A 22,549-nucleotide genomic window follows, 5' to 3' on the forward strand; every position below is an offset into this window, starting at 1 on the left:
TACCTAGAAAACTGACACATCAGGGAGAAGACAGCTAGGCTAGAATCTTCCTGTTTGATGTGCTAGTCTGAGCCGTCTTCCATATAAATATCTTGCATATACATCACCTCAGCCCCCACCTGTTTTCTGAATTGGTATAGCCCAGACACAGTTGATAACTCAAGTGACCACTAGTCCTGCATTTGAGAGCAGATTAGAGAATTCTCTGCTGATATTCACACCACTTTAATGCATTATCTGAAATTCCTGTTTAAGTTCATCAGTTGTTAAGCTAGATTTATTTTACCTGACTAAAGCTGGCATTTAAGATGCTATTTTCAGCTCAGAAAAGGAGAAAAAATATATTTGGAACCGAACACTGAGCATTTAGCTGTAAAGGAGAATGCAATAAGACCCACATTGTGTCTTTTTCAAAAATAATAATAATGAATTTCATGTCAGTTTATGGCTAGGGAGTCAGAGTCGAAGGCGGACATCTAGCTGTTCCGAAGTGACATTAAAACAGCTGAAGTGAATGTTTACTGTTCAGCTGCTTGTGTGATTTAACTATACAATTAGTCTTGTGCCACAACAAGAGTGCTTGAACCACACACCCCCTAACGATTTTTATAGCTTGCATTCATGCTTAAGTAATAAAGCATTAAATGTGTTTAGTGTTGATTTGCTGTGTGTGAGCGATGCCAATAACTGATGAAAATATGAAATAAATAGTAGCTCCATTAATCATAAATGGCTTCAAATCCATCCTCTGTAGAGACAGGTCCCCTCACTTACAGCGTGCATTGTTAACGTACTAATAGAAACACTCACCAAAAATGGCATTTGAAAAAGCCTTAAATTAAAATTATGTGCTCCAGTTCCTATTAATGAAGACTAGTTCGTGGGGAGTCTGCTAAGGGTGTGCTTTTTTCTGTTTCCCACTTTGTGTGCCTGTAAAATGTTCATTTTTGGCTCAAAGTCGCAGCTTCAGTTCACAGCGGCCAAGTTTGCCGATGTCATTAAGCCAAACTGTGGCTTAGCATGAGCCCAATGGCTCCTTCCCTGGCTTTCTTGACCTCGTAGCTAAGCCATAGTTTGACTTAACATGTTGTCCGAACCTAAGATTGTGCTTAAAGTCACTCCTCCTTAACCATGTTCAGTAGCCAAGGTTTGTCCTTTGATTACAAATCATGGTCAAGGAGACAGGGGGGCCTTAACCATGATCCTTTGTTTGGACGACACGCTGAGTCAAACCTTTGCTTAGCTGCCATCCCACACTTGCGGAAAAAACTCCAAGGAGGAGCAAACTGGATTCAAGCTCCTCTCCAGGAGAGAGCGAGAGTGCGCATTTATGTGGTCACAGTAAACTGTATTCTGGCTTACCATGATGTGCAAACCAGTCCATGGTTGCTGTGCAATCTCCTTCTCTTGGCTTTTGTACCAGAGCTTATGTAAAACTTTGTGGGAAGAAATGACCCACGGAGGAAACATCTTAATTAAAAATATTGGTACAAACAATGGGATGTAAGTCAGGTTTTTGGTTCGCCTATCCCTATTTTCCACACCCCACCCACCAGCCACATGACGGGAAGCTGAAAATGGGATGGCAAAGGCCAAATGACATGGATGGTGTTAGAAATGGACCTGCTTGTATTAAATCCCCTATGTGGAGGAACACTGGTTTGCAACAAGTTAAAAAGACAAATGCAGCCAGGGAAGCCACGCTGTGCAGGTTGAGCCTATGTTGCCCGTAACTGACACAGCCGTGTGTTAATTCAGCGCAGTGCATTCTTAATTTACTGCAAATATAAGCTTTTTCTCTTCCTTTATCAAACCATTATGTACAGCCCATATTGGGCTAGGTGACGCATGTTAACCATTCGGAAACCAGTGTCCCTGCGCTTATGTGCTCTGCCTACGAGATTAGTCCCTGCGTTTTGAAAAAAGATCTTTGCCTTTAAAGATCCTGTCCTGTGTCTGTCTTTTTTATATATATATAAAGGTGACTGCTTCTCACTGACCTGTGTGTTCCATCCCTTCTTTGTCCACCTGTAGATGTACTCCAGCAGAGTTGCTTTAAGCGAGGAATGCATCGCACTGCAGCCATTGTCCAGGGCTCCGAGTCAGCTGAGCAAAATTAGGTAGAGTAGGAGGAGCAGCTCCTTCCCCACTTTTATGCATGCTGAAGGCCAGCTAACCAGCAATGAGAGAGAGAAAGGGGCAAGAGGCATGGACAGTGGTGTGGACTGAGAGCGCAGTAGTGGCAGCGCACATTCGTGCCTTCCTGTCTCCCACACAGCCCTTAGCTTCGCTCTGTGTTTGCAGACCCAAACGCAGCATGCATTTTAAAAACAAAAATAGTTCTTATTGGGGGCTCGGGCGGGTGGGGGAGAGGTTGCAAGCATGACGATCAATGTTCAGAATCCCAAGTCTACTCCCCGCTCTGCTGTATAAAATAACTAAAATCCTTCAAGCATGGTCCCAGTGCTTCTGCTTAACTTAACCATCCATGATGTTAACTGCTTTTTGCATGTCGGACAGTTTCAGCTGCAGCAAACATAACTGCTCATTCTTGACTACTTTGACTTTTGCTAATTTGATTAAAAAAAAAAAGCACAAGTGCTGGGCAACTTCCTTGTGGTTTCTGTATATATGTGTAAATTTTGTGCAGCTTTATATTGTGTTTTGCACCTGAATGCCCTATGGATGTGTTTATTGTAAGCAAGGGGTTGATGGGACGGTGTTGATTAGACTGAGTGAATGCATTACCAGCCGAAACATACTTCACTTGAACAGCAGGTGATATTCTACAGGGACTTAAAGAGAGCAAATAAAGGAGAAATTTGCACAAAAATAAAGGCCCAGTTTAAAGGCCTGTAGGCCTCCAGCTCTGCTCTTCATCCATGTTATAAGGTGGTGTTTCTCATCCAAGGTTTAAAACTAACATCCTGAATTACAACTGTGAATTACAAATTCAGACATGCCTACCTTTCCGAGCTTAACATGCCAAGATATGTACAAGCCTTCTGCCCATGTGCTCTGCCCTCGTATTGGCCCTTTCCTGCCTTTTGGATGCACTGCGATTCACTTCCTGGATCAATCTGCCATAGTTCCAGGTTGCTTCTGAATCGGGGAATTTTAAAACACGGTTGGAAGTTGCTTATAAGGTCCTGGCCTGTTCTGGCTGTGGTAACTGTAGTTTTTCAGCTCATGCATAATGGGGAGCTACGGTCAATTAAATTTGGAAGTATTCTTTCATGATGGGCCGAAAAAGGGGCAGTTCAAGGTCAGATCATGTGCATACAAGGCTCGTGCATACCTTAGTGAATTAAGTCAATATACATTTCTCCAAACTGGGCTGGTGTGTGACAGCACAAGAGAAAAAACTGAATTGATTTTGCAGCGGAGCCAATACAGATGTGTCCTTGGCAGTATGTAAACAAACACGTTCCGATCTAACCTGTCAAAAATTTAAACTGTCGAGGCTTCTTGTCCCTGGCGGGTAGAATGTCATCACAATAAGTACTAATAATGTGTCAGCATTTACTTTGATATTTGGAAGTACTCATATGATGTCTTAGGTACTCTTGGGCATCACACAGGCTTTTGTGGTTTTCAGCCTATCCAAAGCACATTTCCCCCAGTTCGCATAGTTTAAGCCGATAGCATATCTTACGGTTATTGACTACTCCTTCCGCATTTTTTTATGAGCAGCCCTCAAATATATATCTCTGCTTTCTGCCTTGGGTGTTGATGTCCCCAAGTGGGTTTAGCATCACCTGTTGCTGGAAGGCAGGAAACTGGGAGAAATGAAACTTGGCCACTGAAGTACTTGTGCTTTTTCTAGCTGTACCACACCATACAAGTGGCTCATTCCATTTATCTTTCTTTTCAAAAATCTTAAGCAGTCTTTCTGCCACGGTAGTGGTGTGGAAGTGTAGTGGGAAAGGTCAGAAAACGGACACAGAACAGTGAAAACACAAACCACCTGAGTGCTTTTGCAGAACGATTTGAGTTTCAGCTTGATGTCTGTCATTTAATAGTAAATATTGATGTTTTCCAAGGCATTAAATCTCACAAGAAGAACTCTGCTCCATCTGATAAAGGCGTGATCTAGCCCAGCATCTTGTTTCCTATGGGATGCTCACAAGCCAGGATTTACGTGCCATAGCATTCTACCCACTTGCGGTCCCCAGAAGCAGGTATTTAGAACCACACTGCCTCCAACAGTGGTTAGTAGTCACTGTGGTTAGTAACCACTGACAGCCTTAATCTCCATTAATATGGTTAACCTATTAAACCTCTTGAAGTTCGTAGTAGTACAGCTTTAGCCAGCAAATCCCATAAACTAGCTCAGGGTTTCCCAGACTTGGGTCCCCAGCTGTTTTTGGACTACAACTCCCATCATCCCTGACCACTGGTCCTGCCAGCTAGAGATGATGGGAGTTGTAGTCCGACAAAGCTGGAGACCCACATTCGGGAAACACTGGTCTGGCTATTCTTGCAATAGATGGTCTCAGGTTCTGGCAGCATGAGAGGGGGAGAAACCTCTCTGCACTGTCTCCATGCCATGCATAATTTTACATACCTCTCTTTTGTCCCTCTCTTTTGTTCCCTCCTCCTCACGTTTTTCTCCAAAACATTTTGGCCTTTGCTCATAGGGCACTTGTTCCAACCACTTCATGATTTTGGTTTCCCTTTTCTTCAGCTTGCCTGAAAATGGGGTATAGCAACCAGAATCATACATGATATTCCAAGTGCCATCAGACCATAAATTTGTATAAAGACATGATGATGCTGCCCATTTTATTTTTGGGTTCTTTCTGTGGAATTTACCCCGTTCTCAGCAACCACATGCAAGGGCAACATTTACATCGAGCTATCTACTATGATCCAAAATCCCTTTCCTAGTCAGTCACTGGCTGCTACTAAATGTCAGAATCAAAAACCCAATTCCATGGTTGCTGCAATCAATGACCCAGTATCTCTCTTTTGATCTTCAACAACAATAACAAATTCTAATGATGTATTAGCAATAGAAATGAAGAAAACCTTAGTCTGGAAGTAGTGGTGGATTCTGCTGTTTTCCAGACATGAGTAAGTCATTCCGGACATTAGTTTTGCAGACATGAATAAATGGGTCCCTCTATCTCCGTTTATATGCTGCTTTTCTTCTGTTGTCAATAAACTCTCAAGCATTTCTGCACCTTTCATCAGAATAGCAGCTTTCAAGTAACAGAAATATTAAGGATAATGTTGATTTTGAACGGAGTTAAGACTTGGCAGAAACATTAATTCAGCACCTCATAATTGTGGGTGTTTCCCAGCATACCTTGCTAAATCTGCAAAAGATAAAGTATTTAGCTGATGACCTCCTATTTTTAACGCAGGCTTCCTCAAACTCGGCCCTCCAGATGTTTTGAGACTACATTTCCCATCATCCCTGACCACTGGTCCTGCTAGCTAAGGATCATGGGAGTTGTAGGCCAAAAACATCTGGAGGGCCGAGTTTGAGGAATCCTGCTTTAACAGTTCTTCAGGTTTACTGATAAATGACCCCTCCCAGGTAAAATGTTAATTACCATTTACCAGGAAGGCCAAAAAGGATTTCACATGGCACTGTAGCTTCATCGGTAAATGTATTGAGCCTAGGACATGTGGTTTGGTTATTTTGTTAACTATCCACTGCTGGAAGAGTTGATATGCTAAAATCTCAATTGGACCAGTGTAGTGTTTAAGGTCATATCGGTTCTTCCTTGCCTGGAGGTGCAGGAATGAGCATGCCACCATATTACAGAGCCCACAGAAGCATAAAGCCTTGAACTCAATGGTTTTCTATCTTTAAAGCTTGTGAACAAATTTGTAAAGCAGGATATGGATCACTTTAATAGATAAATGTCTAATACCCTGTAGTTCCACTAAGCTTACAGGACTAAGCCTGCACATGTGAGAGTAAATACCATTGAACTTGGTGGCATTTACTTCTGAGGCTCAGGCTGCAAGCCTCCTCAAATTTAAAGGTATTCTGCCTAATTCCCTGTTTCCAGGAGAAAGTTGTGTTGCAGAACGTTGGGCATAGGCCAGAGTGCCTTCAAAAATAGCAGTCTGAAATCTGAAGTTCTAATTTTGAAGCTTGCAAATACTACAGTTAAAAATGGATTGCTAGTTTTCATGGAAAGCTGACTTGGGAGTATGCTACTTTAAAATGCCCTTGGCATTTGAAAAACAATGAGCATAGTAATTACCTTTAGATTTGTTTAGATCAGTGTTTCCCGAACTTGGGTCTCCAGCTGTTTTTGGACTAACTCCCATCATCCCTAACTAGCAAGACCAGGGGTCAGGGATGATGGGAACTGTAGTCCGAAAACAGCTGGAGACACAAGTTTGGGAAACCCTGGTTTAGATCTCATGTTTTTTTGCTTTTACCAATATAAAATAATTATTGTGCAACTTCTTGCCATCAGAGCATCTAGATCTAATCTTGGACAATGTCTCATGTAAATGACATTATTTCCCCAGGAATGAATCCCTCATTGCTCATTCTGAAGTTGTGGAGTAAATCAGGCAGGAACCAGGAGCATGTTGACCCAAAGCAATAGTAAGGTGGTTTAAATATGCTTTTAATAAAAGTTATAACAGTCGATAGAATAGTGCCATTAAATATTGTACATGAAGTACATTGAAAAGGGATGCTGACGCAGCTTTTAGCAATTAACTCCTTTTTAGCAGAAGCACATGCAGAACAGCAGACCAGTGGTCCCTTTATTTTGTTTTAAAGCCCTAATCTGTTTATGTACGTCATGAATTGGATTTCTTGTATTATATTTACAAGATATGAAAATTCATCCCTGCCCATTTAATCTTTTCTCAATGAAGCTCACTTCAGTAATGCTCAGGTCCGTATTTACCCGGCAAGGAAGAGCATATTCTGGGAACCAGTGTGGTGTAGTGGTTAAGAGCGGTAGACTCGTAATCTGGGGAACTGGGTTCGCGTCTCAGCTCCTCCACATGCAGCTGCTGGTGACCTTGGGCTAGTCACACTTCTTTGAAGTCTCTCAGCCCCACTCACCTCACAGACTGTTTGTTGTGGGGGAGGAAGGGAAAGGAGAATGTTAGCTGCTTTGAGACTCCTTCGGGTAGTGATAAAGCGGGATATCAAATCCAAACTCCTCCTCTTCTGTGAAATCACAACTGAGGCAGGGGGTGGATTCAGGAGCATTCTGGCAACTTGACCATAAGTCATTGCAAGCTGCTGTAGAGAGAGAGAGAGAAAAGAGGGAAAGTAGCCACTCCTTCTGTGGTCATCAGAGATACCTTGGCAAACCAAGAGAACTCCTGGAATTTTTCATTCTGTTCTCAGAGCAAGTTGTAGGAGCAGGGGGGAAAGGTTGATTGTATTATAATTATTATTAATTGAATTTATATCCCGCATTTTCCTCCAGAGAGCTCAAGATGGGAAACATTGTTCTTCCCCATCTCACTTAATCCCTACAACCCTGTGCGGTAGATTGGGCTGAGAGTCAGTGACTGGCCCCAGGTCACCCAGTGAGCTTCATGGATGACTGGGGATTGAAACCTGGTCTCCCAAGTCATTGTCTCGACACTATTCACTATACCTTGACACTAATCACAGGCTTGAGTTTCTACATCTTTTTGTCTTAAATTAGCCACTGTCCCTGGGTCTAGTTCGGCTAGCAGGGTGTGCTGTTTAAGCCATTAGCCTTTGACGCATCTTCCCCCACAATTCATCACAATTTATGCAGCCACCAGCTGTGGAAACTGTAAGACCAGCCATGCTCAAGGGCCAGTATGCTTCTCTTGGGTCCAATAAAGCAAACGTCTGTAGCCTTTTTCATGGTACTCGCCATTATTGTGCAAGGTGCTATACAGAACACGGGGGGTGGCACTCAAGACACCCTGGTTTGCAGGTTACGTCCCCCAGTGGATTAAAGTGCCACAATTGCTGCATTGCTCAAGGACAGAACCAAATATCTTCAGAAAACACTTATGACAGATTGCTGATTAAACGTTTGCATCTACTCTGCTTAATTTTTTTCTGTTCGCTGGCATTTCAGCTTGTGGGTAAGCAAATTGCGTACACTAGCATCGAGAATGTTGCCCTGAGCGCCTCGTTTACTTGAGTGTAACGGCTGTCTTTATTTCTGTAGAACGGCTGGGTGCTTTATAAGGTCTGTTGCTTTTTGTGTCCTTTTTTAGATGGAAGAAGAAAGGGGTTCAGTCACCCCAGCATGTGATTTTACTGAAGGCAGGCACAGAGGGGAGGACAGCAGGCAACTGCTAGCAGATGCTCTTAGGCAGCGAGAGTGACCTAGGTAGTACCCGAGTTCTATATCCTAATAATCTAGCTCATCATGAATCGATTCATCTTTGGTGCCCTGTGCCCTGCACTTTTCACCATGAAGCACTTTTGACATCTTGGCATGCCTCTGGTTTTGTGTTTTTCCTAACAAACTTGATCACTAATATTGTCACATTGATTTGATTTGGTTTCTTAATTCCATTAAGAACTAATAGGGGGGAGTGGGACGCGCTTCATTGCAGTCTTTTAAAAAGCGTTTTAAGAGCACTGATTATATTTAAAGTAGGGATGGCTGGTCCTCCTGGATGTTTTTGAACTCCCAAGTCCCATCAGCCCCTAGTAATATGGTCAGTGTTCAAGAATGATTTACAGAAATACTGCAATTTGGTTGAATGTTAAGAAGGATGCTAGATCATAAATAATTGCCTACCATTGAATTAGATTTGATTTTGATGATAAGTGAGAAATAAGGAAAATATAAACTTATTTTGGAGAATTGTTAGATTTTACCTAAATAAGCGGTGATAAATATTGTAAACAAGTGGGTAATTTGCTTGGAAAAAATCTTTTGCAACGATGTAAGTGGGAGCGGGAGATGAGAGGGAGTCCAAAGAAGAGACGAAACTATGTTATGATATAAGTAATTTTTATTTATGCATTTGTATTCAAAAATCTTAATAAATATGAAATTAAAAAAAAAAAAACAAGAATGATGGGAAGGCCACTTGTTGGTTATCCTTCTCGGAAATGTAGCAGACTTCAGCTAGTTCCTCTTATTTTTGTAGCCTGTAGTCTGGTCTGTTGCTTGGTGTCCATAGAACATTTTTCCCTTTCTGGGAAAGGACTTCCTGGGTAGGACCCAAAGAGATCTGTCTGTAGGAGGGCCCATTAGTTTTCTCTTCTTCCTGTAGTCTCTTGGACTTCTCTGAGCACCACTGGAGGGTTGGGGACCCACCAGAGAGGTGGGGTGGGTGGGTATGTGCAAGGAACCTGTAGCGTCCAGGGGCACTGTTCTCAAATGTAGTCAAATATGTCTTGGTAAGTCGAAGTTGGGAGAAGATTGATTTTATCTCGGCAGGACTGTGCTGACGTGGGAGTGAATGGAAGAAAGAGGAGAGAAGGGCATTAAGCTGTCTAATAATAATAATAATTTTATTATTTATACCCCGCCCATCTGGCTGGGCTTCCCCAGCCACTCTGGGTGGCTCCCAACAGAAAATTAAAAACACGATAAAACGTCAAACATTAAAAGGTTCCCTAAACAGGGCTGCCTTCAGGTGTCTTCTAAAAGTCAGAGAGTTGTTTATTTCCTTGACATCTGATGGGAGGGCGTTCCACAGGGCGGGTGCCACTACCGAGAAGGCCCTCTGCCTGGTTCCCTGTAACCTCACAGGGAGGGAACCACCAGAAGGCCCTTGGAGCTGGACCTCAGTGTCCGGGCTGAATGATGGGGGTGTAGACGCTCCTTCAGCTATACTGGGCTGAGGCCATTTAGGGCAGTGGTGTGCAGACTTTAGGCTTATGAGTCTTACAGCAGAAAATGGCTGTTTAAGTGCCAGCGATAAGCTTCAATTCAATTGACAATTGCAGCGTTTGTGAGATTTCTGAAATGTGGTTTTGAAGTTGTACAAAAAGTTGTGACACTTCTGACATGGGTTTCAGCTAAGATGTTCAACCATGTATGTAATTGTTGCTTTTTCCCCTCACTAACCATTTGGGGTTTTTTTTTTTGGGGGGGGGTCCTCAGTGCCTTTCTTTCCGCTAGCCGGTTTCATACTAACTAATAAGACAAGCCTACTTTTTTGTTGTTCATTTCAGCTTGAATGCCCCGCTGCTTGTTTACCCTTTGTGCTATTGGTGGTTGTTCATGTTACTACTTTAAACATGTTTCCCCCCCCCCCTTTGCCCAGCTGTCTCCCCAAACTCCCTAATTCAAGTGGAAATAATTTTATTCATTGGTATTTGTACCACACACTTCCTCCAAGGAGCTCCAATCACCTGCCTTCTCAGGTTTAGCACCTTGACGCCACATAAGAAAACGGATGTCCCTTCGTTTGTTTCTCGATAAAAATCATCCCTGCTGTCACGGTAGCAGCAGCAGCAGCAGCTGTTGGCAGGATGTCAGGCATATGCCAATTCAAAATGGTTTCCTCGTCGTTTCCTTTTATTTCTCTCCATTTACGCAGCCACAGAAGTGATTCCCACTTGTTGAGTTCAAACCCAGCAGGTCAATGAGACTTTGTCAGTAGGTTGCTGAGTCAAAGCTGCTTTTGACCTTGTGGGCACTGCTGGAAAGTGGGGAAAATAACAACAGGGGCAAAAGTATGGTCTGGGTTAGGCCAATGAGACCTAAACAGAAAGCAGAAATAGCTGGTGGGGCACCATGGGTCAGGGATGAGGGGTGAGTATCCTGGGTCCCAGACCTCGTAGCTAATGTTGTTGTTTTGGTTTCCCATTTTGCATCTAGTGCAAAAGAAAGTGCTCTCATTAATGGCAAGGTGTCCAGGTTTTAAATCAGGGGTCAGCAACCTTTTTCAGCCGTGGGCCGGTCCACCATCCCTCAGACCATGTGGTGGGCCGGACTATATTTTGAAAATAAATAAATAAATGAATTCCTATGCCCCACAAATAACCCAGAGGATGCATTTTAAATAAAAGCACACATTCTACTCATGTAAAAACACCAGGCAGGCTCCACAAATAACCCAGAGATGTATTTTAAATAAAAGGCCACATTCTACTCATGTAAAAACACGCTGATTCCCAGACCATCCGCAGGCTGGATTGAGAAGGTGCTTGGGCCGCATCCAGCCCCCGGGCCTTAGGTTGCCTACCCCTGTTTTAAATGGTGCCCCATCACTGCTGCACCTCCATTATACTGAATTGCCCAACATAAGTTTACAGGATCTGCAAGAAGGATGCATGTAGGCTAGCTCATACGTATTGCGTTCATGCTCCTAAGATTTGTGTTGCTCCCCCCCCTTTTTCTCTAAAGAGGTTTGTGACTTGTAATAGCAAAGAAAGGAAATAAGAAAAGGAATCTGATACGCTGATCTCTCCTTTGTCTTCCCCACCCCCTCAGCTTACTGAGACAAGTGCAGGTATCAACTGCTTGGACTCCATGTGCTGCTTCTCAGATGGAGAAACAGCATGTGCGCCTCTTAGAAGAATGCTGGAGCGAATGATGGGGAGCTGCAGCCCGACGCGAATCAACAGGTGTGGAATTTCTCTCAATTGCCTTTGCTGCCGACGGTTCTCTTATAAACTGGAGCACGACGAGCCGGCAGCTGTAGATGTCTAAGGAAAGGCAGGAGGCGCTTCTCGTAGGGCCCACCCCCCCCTTTTTATTTTTGGATCTCAAAAGATCAGTGTTTCTGCTTCTCCTGGAAGCCCTTTCAGTGGAGCGCAAGAAAGGAAGCTGCCTTTGTATTGGTATTTTGTTCCAAAAACTTCCTGAATTTTTCCCGCGACGTCGTCCGATCCAGCAGCTGCAGTGTGCCTAGAGCGGCTTTGACATACGCATGAAGCTGCACATGAGCCGGAGCTCCCCTGCTCTCTGCAATACCAACAAGTGATCCGAGTGCATTTGCCAGGGAGCAGAAGAGCATACCTTCTGCTCATGCCAAGCTTTGTGTGTGTGCCGCAGTCCAAAAAAAGCTCCGTTTTTTCCTTCTCCTTTTCTTGTGTGCATATATCAATGTGATTTCCCCCCCCCCTTCTCTTGCCTTGTATTTCCTTTTCCTCAAAATCTGATCACTGTCCTGATGTATTCCCCTGATTTAGCTCTTCCTTGTGTTCGCAAATTAGAAAACGGTTTGTGCAATCCCTTGTTTGTTCAGTGTCTGTCTGCTCACTAGTCATATATTGCAGTGTCTGATTCTAGTTATACAAAGGTTGCATTTTCTCCCCTGAAATATAACTTCCTCTGCAAATGTAAAAGGAATGCTTTGGGGAGGGTGTTGTTTTATTTTGGGGCTTTTATTTGTTCATTGGCAGTGTTTTGTTTTTTTTAAAAAATACTTTTAAAACAATATGGAACAGGAGTTTTATATACGTACAATTGAATAGCAAAACTTGACGGAGCCAAAGCAGCTCAATATTACAGTTTTTAAATTTTCGGGACTTTTCTACTTCTATCTGCAATACATGCCATTCAGAAATCAGTGCTAAATGTTCTTTCAGTTGCAGATACCTATTTTTTATTATTTTAAAAAAAGCATTATATCCAATAGAGCCCATATAAATATCCTTGACGAGCACAATTATGTTTGGAACTGTTTTAAAACGGCAAATTTTAGAATCTGCAGAATTTGTCTGCAACTTCGTCCTTCTGCTGAAACTAGGGTAGCCGGGAGGAAGCAGCGTGACACAAACGCAGAGAGATATTTGTGGGGTAGAAAATCACCTGTTGCAGCTGAGTTTCTCCTAACACCGCCGATTGATAACCACGTTCTGGAAAATCATAGCCACTTCACTCCCTCTCCGGCCCTGCGGCCACTGTATTACTTGGAGCTAAACCATGGATAGACCTAGAGTTACGTGCAAATCTGGCTCGCGTGCCAACATGCCACGAGCGGCTACTCAAGGGGGGGAAAATTGCCTGTTGCAGCTCATGGTTTTCTGGAAGTGAGACAAAGCATGAGCACAGATTCCTATGCAAGGCAAGAGTGTGCAGCCGTGGTTTAGCTCTGAGTAGCAGCAGCAGCAAGACGGGGGGGTGGAGCGAAGCTTTCTTGTTCTCGCTAAGCCATCGTTGGGTTTAGTGTTATATGCAAACCAGGCCAATATCACAAAGGTTCTGGCTATGCATGGTGTTCACAAAAGGTAGGTATAATCTGCTTCATGTTCAACTTTGGCTAACAATTCTGATGGTTTTTGCTTTTGTTTCTGCATCATCTATAAGTGTATGGCAGCATGGTGTGACTAAAGTCTCCTATTTGACAGAATAGTATCCTCTCGAACTTACCATGCATCTTAAAAAGCAATCCGAGAATATGACTTGGCAGCATCGCAGCACACCCCGCAGCATTTTCTGTTTTGGTTTTAAATTCTGCTGAAATCATTTGGTTTCCCTTTAGATCAGCCTTTCTCAACCTGTGGGTCCCCATATGTTGTTGAACTACAACTCCCATCACCCCTAGCTAGCAAGGCCAGAGCTCAGGGATGATGGGAGTTGTAGTCCAACAACATCCGGGGACCCGCTGCTTTAGATCATCATTTGAAAGAGACTTAATAATTTTCCTGGCCCAGTTTTACTTTGTAAATTGCACAGCACCGTTCCTCAGACAGTTTGGAATTGTAGCTCGTCTCTTCGCCAAGATTATAATGCAGCAATTGTAGAGTAAAAGTTGATTCCCTAAAATCATGGATTTAGAGCAGTTGTGCTCTAGACATAGAGTAGATGTTGCCCAAATCACTGTGATCTGAGACAGACAGGACAGTATCAGTCTTCAGTATTTCTTCCCCGAATCTATCGGAGCACTGAGATGTGCACCCAGAATAAACTCTTGGGCACCTGAAGTCCTCATTCACTTTCATGAAAGGCTGCAGAGCATGTATTCAGATCAGCTGCTGCACTGGGAATGAATGGGGAACCTGTTCATAGCAGGGGGGCCTCAGTGTCTGTCCTGAGTCATTGGACCAGGGTGAAATAAGTAAGCTTAGTGACAGTAGACTCGCCATGTGCTTATGACTGATAACACTTTGGGTGTGAGCTGAGAACTTTCTAGTTATCTGTCCCAGGATTGTCTGTTGTCAGATGAAACACACGTCTTCAGGCTCTGTTTTCCATATGATTGGTAGTATATGTAGAACGTCTGTTTCAGCCATTTCAGTTATCCACTTCCAATATTACGATTTTTCCACTTGGCCAACAGTATCCATCAAGTCTCTTGACTTACCCATGCTAACAATTTACCTGGTTTATTGGCTCAAAGACATTGTGTGACACCCATGATTACCAGCACTGAATATTCTGTCAAATAAGAGAACTGGAATGTGAAATCAGTACCTGGTGACATTCTGAATGGGAATGCTTTTGTTTCATCTAATGGTGTTAAATGCTTGGAGTGAAGGGGAAATGGGTACAGCACATGAAATCCTCTTTTAATGCTTTAAAATTAAAATATGATTTCTATTCTGAGCTTTCATTGATTTTTCAAAACAAGAATTTGTGCATGACTTTTCTAAGTTGCCAAAATATGTTGCTCGTCTGTCTTCCATCAATCAAACTGTTCGTCATTGCATTAGTCACTCAAGTGCTAATACTGAATCGTGTGGTTTTATTAATGATACATGTTCACAGCTACTTCCTCAAGATATTTCAGATAGCTGGGATGGAGATGGATGTTTCCATTATTATTTATTTTTGGTTTTTGTTCCGAATGTGTGTGTTTTTTTTTTTAACTTCCCAATCAGTACCTGTGCTCATTTACACCTTTCTCCTGAAATACATGTGGCACAATTGTATGCCACTAATACGCATCTTTAACAAAGGTTTCGCGCTCGTTCCAATGAGAGGAAAATATTCCACAATGACTAGACGATCCTGCTCTTCACTGCATGCCACGAGTGACTAACCTATGGCCCCTTCCATATGTTGACTTGCAATTCTCATTTGCCCCATCAAGTGTGGCCAATTGTCAGGGATGGTGGATATTGTTCTGGGGGGCCATAGGTTAGCCATCTCTAGTGCATGATAAGCAGCAGTTCCCCTGTAAACAATCCTGAGAATCCTCCACAGGAGTTGAGTTCCGAATCATGGCCACTGCATGAAAACAAGCCCCATATGTGTAAAGGTGCATAATTGTTTACATAATTATGAGCTAGTAATAGGGGTGCTTCTAACATTAAGCTTTTCTCCATTTTTCTGGGGAATGTTCTGCATCTCTGTTGATCACATCCAAAATGTTACAAAGCCCAGATTTGAAACCCAGGGCCCTTCCAGATGATGCCCATGATCATCCCTGGTCATTGGCCGTGCTGGCTGGAGCTCATGGGAGTTGGAGTCCAGCAACTTCTGGAAGGCCTCCCTGTTTTTAAACTATTCACACCAGAGGAGGAAACATAGACCCTTGGCTCGCTTCCGTTTGCTTTTATTTTTTTAATCCTTTTAAAATCCCCCTCCCCACTTTTTTCCAAACAGAAATTCACATTTCCAGTCAGCAAAACTTCTTTCTTATTGTTACTTTAGATCATGGAGCTCTACGGAACCCTTCTATACCAACGACCGAAGCATCTTGACGTTGTCCACAATGGACTCAATCATATGTTGAGACTTTTCTCAGTGTCTTTTGGAAATCCAAAAGTTTGCTAGCTTACAAACAGATTCAGTAGTATACCACTGGTTTAGTAAATCTGCTACCCACCCCTCACCCCCAATTCTTTTTTAAAGAAAAGTATTTTTGTCCTGGAATGTCTCTTTATTTCCCCCCAAATTGTTGCAGAAGATTTAAGGAGATTTTCCTCTGGGTTCCATTCCAAACAGCCTGGGTGGAATAGTTTGTATTTCATTTGAATGTCGCTGGAAAGCAGTTATGGGTTGTCCTACTATAAGAATATTGATTTTGAAGGTTCCAGATTATCATTTGCAACGAACCATGTTGAAAATGCCATTTAATGGAGCTGAAGCCTATTGGCATTTTTCAGATGGATACTCTTGGTTTTCCATGATCGAGTCAATCAACAACAATGTGTTGGAATTACTTTAAAAGGAAAGATGTGGTTTGATTTGCTGTCCAGAGATCCGTAATCTTAAGAAGATAATCAAGATAGGACGTTGCTAGCACTATTAATGTGGTAGCTCCAACATCTCCACAAATTGAGAACTCAATATTTGTCATACCCTTGTTAGACTACCTGGAAGTTTTGAACATGGAAAATCACAGCAAAGTGTTGTTGAATGAATAATCGTTTTGTTCCCCAGGCATGCATGATCAGGGGGCTGCTTTTTGGTACACATTCCCCCTCTCCATATATTTATTTAGTAATATTATCCTCTTAATAGGAGAGCACTTTTAAGCAGTTAATTATTCTCCCGGTTTTTGCAGGGACTGCAGACTTAGTGGCAGCCCTTTTATGAATCCCGTATCATCCCTGTGCAGGAGTTCACATTTCAAAATGCCACCCCTGTGCAAATTGCTCGCATGTCCACTGCAGTTTCCTTTTTGAGCCAAACAGGTCATGATCGACACTGAGAAGAGCATCATCTTCCTGGTGGTGGAAAAAAAACAACAATGCGTAAAATGAGGCCATTGTGTTTCGCTTCCGTATCGGGGCTCAACTGCATTGAGTGCGATGAGCTCATGACACCCTTCATCTTTTGCCAGGCACCAGTGGGGTTGCTGCTCTCACCAGCCACGTGCCCCTATAAATGTCCACTTTGGAAGTGTCATTGCTTTTCCCACCACGCTGCTTTTGAAGGCAGCCTTAACTAACTGCGCCAGTGGCTGCTTCCAAAAATGCAGCAAGCCTCAAAGAACCCCGTTCCGTGTTTGGATCTCATTGCGTTGACCTCTGGGTTGGGTCCTCTGCTTGCAGATACTGTCATTTCTAGGAATGTCTGCAAGTGTTTTTTGCCACAAGTTCATGTTTTCCTTAGAAAGGAGGGGTATTCAATAGACGCCAGCAGCACTCTGGCACAGCTCCCGTGCATTTCAGTTTAGATGCGCAAAGGAAGGCATGTGTTCCCGGTGGATGACACCCCTTGTGATCAGATAGCTGCTGTTTGCATAAGTGATTTTGTCTCCATTTTTTCTCCTTATTCAGTCCATTTTGTCAGTGACATAAACCACTAATTCATACATTCTGTTGCCCTCCTGGTTTTTCATTTCATCTTCTCATTTCATCTTTTCAGGCAAAAGGTTAGAAAAGGCATCAGGCTTGACAAATAATCCAGCTCCAAGCATTTATTGTATAACTTAAGTTACTTTTTAAAAAAGAGAGAGTGTTTGAAGAGTTAGATTTTTAAATATTTTTGTCCACAGTTGCGCAATTTGAAGAGTGATTGACTTCATTTTTTCAAAACTTCCCATTTCTCCCTCCTCTCTCTCTCCTCCCCTCCTCAGTGTATGTAAGGGCGCAGAAGAAGCATGTATTTAAACAAATTCAGGAAGAGTATAAGAGTCCATCTGTCCAAGCCCAGGTATAATTTTTTATCTGAGGGGGGAAAGCCAAGTCAGAGATTTATTTCATTGTACCATTTGTTTTGTGCATGATAAACAGGACCTGGGGCAAATGGAAGCAGAGTTAATATATTTTGTATTGGACCACAGATGCTTTTATAATTTTATCTCTTTTTTAAAAAAATAATGTTTGTGCATTTTGGTTTCTTGGTCTGATTAGTTCTAGGTTCAGCCATAGGCCGAACAAAATGAATCAAGTGTGAAATTCATGAATATATTTGTACCTGTTAAGACCAGCCAGGAAAAGTAGAGTGGGCCCATTTTCCTGCTTTACTGATTTTAGGTAAGGGGTAAGTTCTGTTAAGTCTCTCTAGTTCACGGAATACACACAAGGAAACCTAGTGTCAAATTAGCGTTGCGTATTGCCGATTCCCTGGAAGAATCTGAACTGCAAAATCCCAGTTCAGCAGTCAAATGTTCATACAAGATTCCCAGTCCGAAACCCTGCGAAGAGGCATAATGTACGAACAGGGCTGTCTTCATTCATATCACTGTGGAAGCCTTCACCACGGTAGGAACTCGGCAAAAACGTTGGCAACGGAGAACTGCATCTGCATTAAACCCTTGACTTTGCTCCATAGGATTTCTAGATGGGGCTTCTGGAGGTACTCAAGTGACTCAGAAAGCCATCTCTCTTACAGAGTGTGACATTGTGCATATAGCCTCATGCTGTCTGGCACAGTCGTGCCCAGAACAAGCCAACATGGATTGTCCACCTTATGGGCAGCTCTGTGCGTTGCTTCGTCGGCCAAGTCCGTTCTTTCTTCCAACCCCAGTCTGCACATGGCCAGGTTTGTGGCATCCCCATTCATAGTTGAGTGTGTCTTTTCTAAATGCCACACGTTGATTGTGGAGCATGTTCCCTGCTCTCCACGTTGGTGTTGGTGTGGGAGTGGTTCTGGGAAGAGTTTTGCGGCTGTCTTTTTGCGATGTGCATCTGTTGTATTTTGGCATTGCTGACAAGCTTTCTGCTGCTGCCCCAAATGTTACCCTCAACAGAAAATATTGGGATGTATCTGGCTCAACAGGGACAGAAGAGAATCCTCCTCTCACAGTAACCTTTGACAATTGGGCCTTGTTTACCATGAGAACAGGCGTAAGGAACGTCCAGCTCCCTCGAGCCCTATACAAAATAGCCAGTGGTCTGGAATGATGGCGGTTGTAGTTCACTAACATGGGGCAGGCCATGAGTTCTTCACCCATGGCTTAGAGAGTACAGTGTGGAGAGGAGACTTAAATGCCCATAGAAATCAGGTGTTTAGGTCCCCTTGTTTAGAACCAGTTCAGACTTTACAGATTTTTCCACAAAAGGGGACTTGGCCATCCTCAGAAGTTCAGCTGCTGGGAGAAAGAAACTCCTAATGACAACAGACAAGAAATAAGCTTGGGACTCAGGGACTCAGTGGGTCAGGCATCTCCTACATGCAGCTCTATTTGCAATACTTTGGGGGTATCTGCAGAGCCCCAAGGAGTCTACTTATTTCCAAATACTATAGAGTTTTGTCTGCTTAAAACATGCTATGCATATTTAAGGATGTTTGGAGATTTGCGGGAGGGGGCATCGTACCAAAAACACTCCCTGCAAAATTCCGTTGCCTTCAGCGGGCCTGCACAGCCTCTGCCCATGTAAAGTTTCACCGGTATCGCCCTGTGTGAAGCTGCATTTTGTAGTGCTAAACATTGCTCAGCCATTGAAAGAAGGTAAGGTAAAGGTAAAGGTACCCCTGCCCGTACGGGCCAGTCTTGCCAGACTCTAGGTTGTGCGCGCATCTCACTCTAGAGGCCGGGAGCCAGCACTGTCCGCAGACACTTCCGGGTCACGTGGCCAGTGTGACAAGCTGCATCTGGTGAGCCAGCGCAGCACACGAAACGCCGTTTACCTTCCCGCTGGTAAGCGGTCCCTATTTATCTACTTGCACCCAGGGGTGCTTTCAAACTGCTAGGTTGGCAGGCGCTGGGACCGAACGACGGGAGCGCACCCCGCTGCAGGGATTCGAACCGCCGGCCATGCGATCGGCAAGTCCTAGGCACTGAGGTTTTACCCACAGCGCCACCTGCGTCCCTGAAAGAAGGTAGTCTGAAACATTCTTTTGACCTGCCCCCCCCCCAAAAAAGTTTTTAAGGCTGAATAGATTCTCTCTTTAAAATTTAATATTCCAAATTTGATTGCTTTGTGAACTTCACTTTCCAAGTTTATCTAACATGCAATCAGTAGAATATTTGTATATTGAAATCTCTATATATATCATGCAGGAATGACTTAAATGCCCAATAGGAAAAGCTGGGGGAAAGCAGCCAGGAGCTGGAGTTCAGGTAGCTCAAGTGTAGAGACCTTGTTTTGTACGCAGAAGGTTCCAAGTTTAGGCCCTGGCGTCAACTGGCTTTGAAACACTTTGGACTGAACCCCGAAGAGCTGCCAACCAGTGTAGACTACTGAGCTAGATGGGCTAGGGAGTTGATGCATAGTGGCTTCCTGTAACACATACCCATTGTCATAAGGATGCTGCGGAAACCTGCTGTGGCTCCGCTCCCTAAAATCCCAGGGATTGCAATTGGGTGCAGGTACTACACATTTGCCAACACTTACAGAACTTCCAAGGTTCCCCAGGGATAAGGAATGCAAACCCAAACTTCTGCAGTGTAGACTGGCTTGAGGAGGGACGTTTGTGTTAAACCCGGGCCCCACATTGAGAAATGTGACTAACGCCGGACCCTGGAAATGTTGAAGGACTGACTACAAGTAGAGCCTGTGTGCTTATTATGGAGCAATGCCAACAATAATTTCGTGGCAGACACAGCTATGGCCATCTTTATCCTTTTTGCCATGTGTCATGTAAATTCGTTGAACCTCTGTAACAGCTGATGGACAGTAGAATGATAAGTGACTGAGAAGGGCCCAGAGACATATTAGGAAGTATGCAGGCTATGCTTTCCTTCACTTGGCATCCTCTTGTTGAAGTACCACATGCAGTGGCCGGAGGCCACCAAGTTGGAGAAAAATCACTGCAAAGGGATGGTTGATCATGCTCAAACCTGTCTCTTAGCTCCACTGTGCATGGTGGACTTTTGTAGCAGAGTGAACTTGGATAGGATTGTGCTGTAATTCGGTCTCACTAAAATCAATTGGGGGGGGGCGGGTAAATCACAGCTCATAATCTGTGTCTTGGGGCAGAATTTAGGTTTCAATGCGACAGATAGTGCTTGTTGTGTGTGTACTCACCATTTTCAACAAGAATTGCCATTTCAGAGAAAGCCTATTTTGTTACTTAGCTGCAGGATTAAATATTTACTGACTTGTGTTTTTTTAAAAGAAGCTGGGAAATACTTTATTTTTAAAACGAGGGTGGTTTCAGGTATGAGACATTATTCTTACTATGCCAAAGACTGCGCTTCATCAAACATGCTTGATTCAGGGTCCTGCAAATTGGTCCTTCTTCATGAAGAAACAGCAAGCCCTCTTGATTCTCAGTTGTGGACAAGCCTGGTGGGGTGCACTGCTCTCTCAGGGTTTGAAAAGGCCCCTGCATGGTGCCGTTGGAAGGAGCACCGAATGCAGCCCCACCTTAGCTGTTTGAAACTGCGCAAGAGGGACATTAAAGCAGCATTGCCTGTTGGGAACCAGAGCAATAATAGGTACCAAGTAATCTTGACCCCGGGCACTGTGGCCACCTCTACCATCGTTTTTAGATCCTCTGTGGAAACAGAGTTTAATATAGTGTGCTGACCGTACTGCTATGTCAATAGGTTGTTCTACAAAAGTTTATGGAAATTATATTTATTGAATAAATCTTTTGACTTTTATGCCACTTGTCTTCACTGCTTAAGAATGGGTGCTTAAGGATTTGAGGGTGAGGAATTGCATGTTTTAGTGCATTCTACAAATTGTCTGTGCACAGGTAGAGAAAGGAAAAAGGTTTGCAGCTCAGCAACTCTGCTATCCACCTGCCATTATTTTTTTTTAAAAAAAGCAAGGAGTTCAAATAGAAGGTGGCAGCTTTTTCCAGTGTTTTGTGTGTTTCATTGTGCTTCCACAGTAGGGATGAGGCTTCAGTAGCCTCCCACTTGAATCCAAGGGCCCTTCAAACTTTTTTATTCTAACACCTGGAGGGCCACAGCTCCTCATCGTTACTCTGCATATTTTAACGCATTGGTTTAGATTCTTGTTTAGTCCCATTAAAAGGGCTGCAATATTTGCAAGCTTTCTTTAGGATGCACCATAATAGCAGCTAGTCTTAACACGCACTCATTCACCCATTGAACAATAATCCATTATCTGTTGTTTGTTACCCTACACTGTCGGGTCTACAATTAAAATAACAAGCTAAAAAAACCTAAACCTGTTATACAGTGCTTTATATTTACACGAATAATCCACCACAGCAAATAGCCATGGATTATATTGTGCTTTTCATCGAAGAAGAAAAATAGGGCCAGTTCACACCAGCCTGCCTGCCCAAATCAGAAATTGCTATACAGCCACAAAGGCAGCTGCAGGTGTAGCAAGCATTGCAAATGATGCTCTTGAATTACTCAGTTTGGACTCCTGAGCACCCGCCGTCACGCTGCGCTAGGAAGAGGTTGAGGTGACCTCTTGGGATACTCAAGCGCAGGGATAAAAACCTTCGTTTCCTCCAAGGGAAGCTCTTGGGCCAAGTGCTGGGGGCTGGCACACAAAGCTGGCAGCGGGCAAGGCCCTGCAATGCAGTCTCCATTTCCCCCTTCCTTGCCACCCACATGAAATTAGGCTGCGGGTGTGTGTTCTAAATATCTAGTGAATGGAGAGTTCGCTCACAAGCACCTAAGCATCAATATAGTACCTAATCGCAAATTGGGGGAAGCCAAGAAATTGAAACTTTGTGTACCATACTTTGAAGCTGCTAATTTTGTAACATTACACTGCTGATAAAAGGTTTTTCCCCCAGATGAGATCTGGACCTTGATTCTGAACTAGATTCCAGCGAGGACAACACGTGTAAAGAATCTTAACAACTCCTACAAGTGTTTATTCAGAGGTATGGAGTTTGGTGCATAGGGTGGAAACCTTACCTCCACATCAATTCTAGGTGTA

The 22,549-nt window shown here is 43.4% G+C and overlaps 1 protein-coding gene across 10 annotated transcripts in view; it reads left to right on the top strand.

Annotated features, from left to right (window-relative positions):
* The window catches only part of ATP11B (ATPase phospholipid transporting 11B (putative)), an 85,973-nt gene extending 64,691 nt beyond the window's left edge, over window positions 1–21,282 (top strand). The window contains exons 29-31 of one of the 10 annotated variants that reach the window (XR_013839362.1): window positions 11,382–11,515; window positions 15,492–19,182; window positions 19,554–21,282. Coding sequence is in view for 8 of the 10 variants with exons in the window: in XM_079977670.1 (XP_079833796.1) it covers window positions 11,382–11,600 (219 nt within the window). In the remaining 2 variants the exon portion in view is untranslated. Of the gene's footprint in view, window positions 1–2,034; window positions 2,121–4,043; window positions 4,182–6,498; window positions 6,578–8,196; window positions 8,501–11,381; window positions 14,442–15,491 lie in introns of those variants that run through there. The other 9 variants (XR_013839363.1, XM_079977673.1, XM_079977676.1 and 6 more) reach the window with 9 other exon arrangements.
* The last annotated feature ends 1,267 nt before the right edge of the window (window positions 21,283–22,549 follow it).

Source organism: Podarcis cretensis (genome assembly GCF_951804945.1).
Source record: "Podarcis cretensis genome assembly, chromosome: 5".
NCBI classification, from domain to species: domain Eukaryota; kingdom Metazoa; phylum Chordata; class Lepidosauria; order Squamata; family Lacertidae; genus Podarcis; species Podarcis cretensis.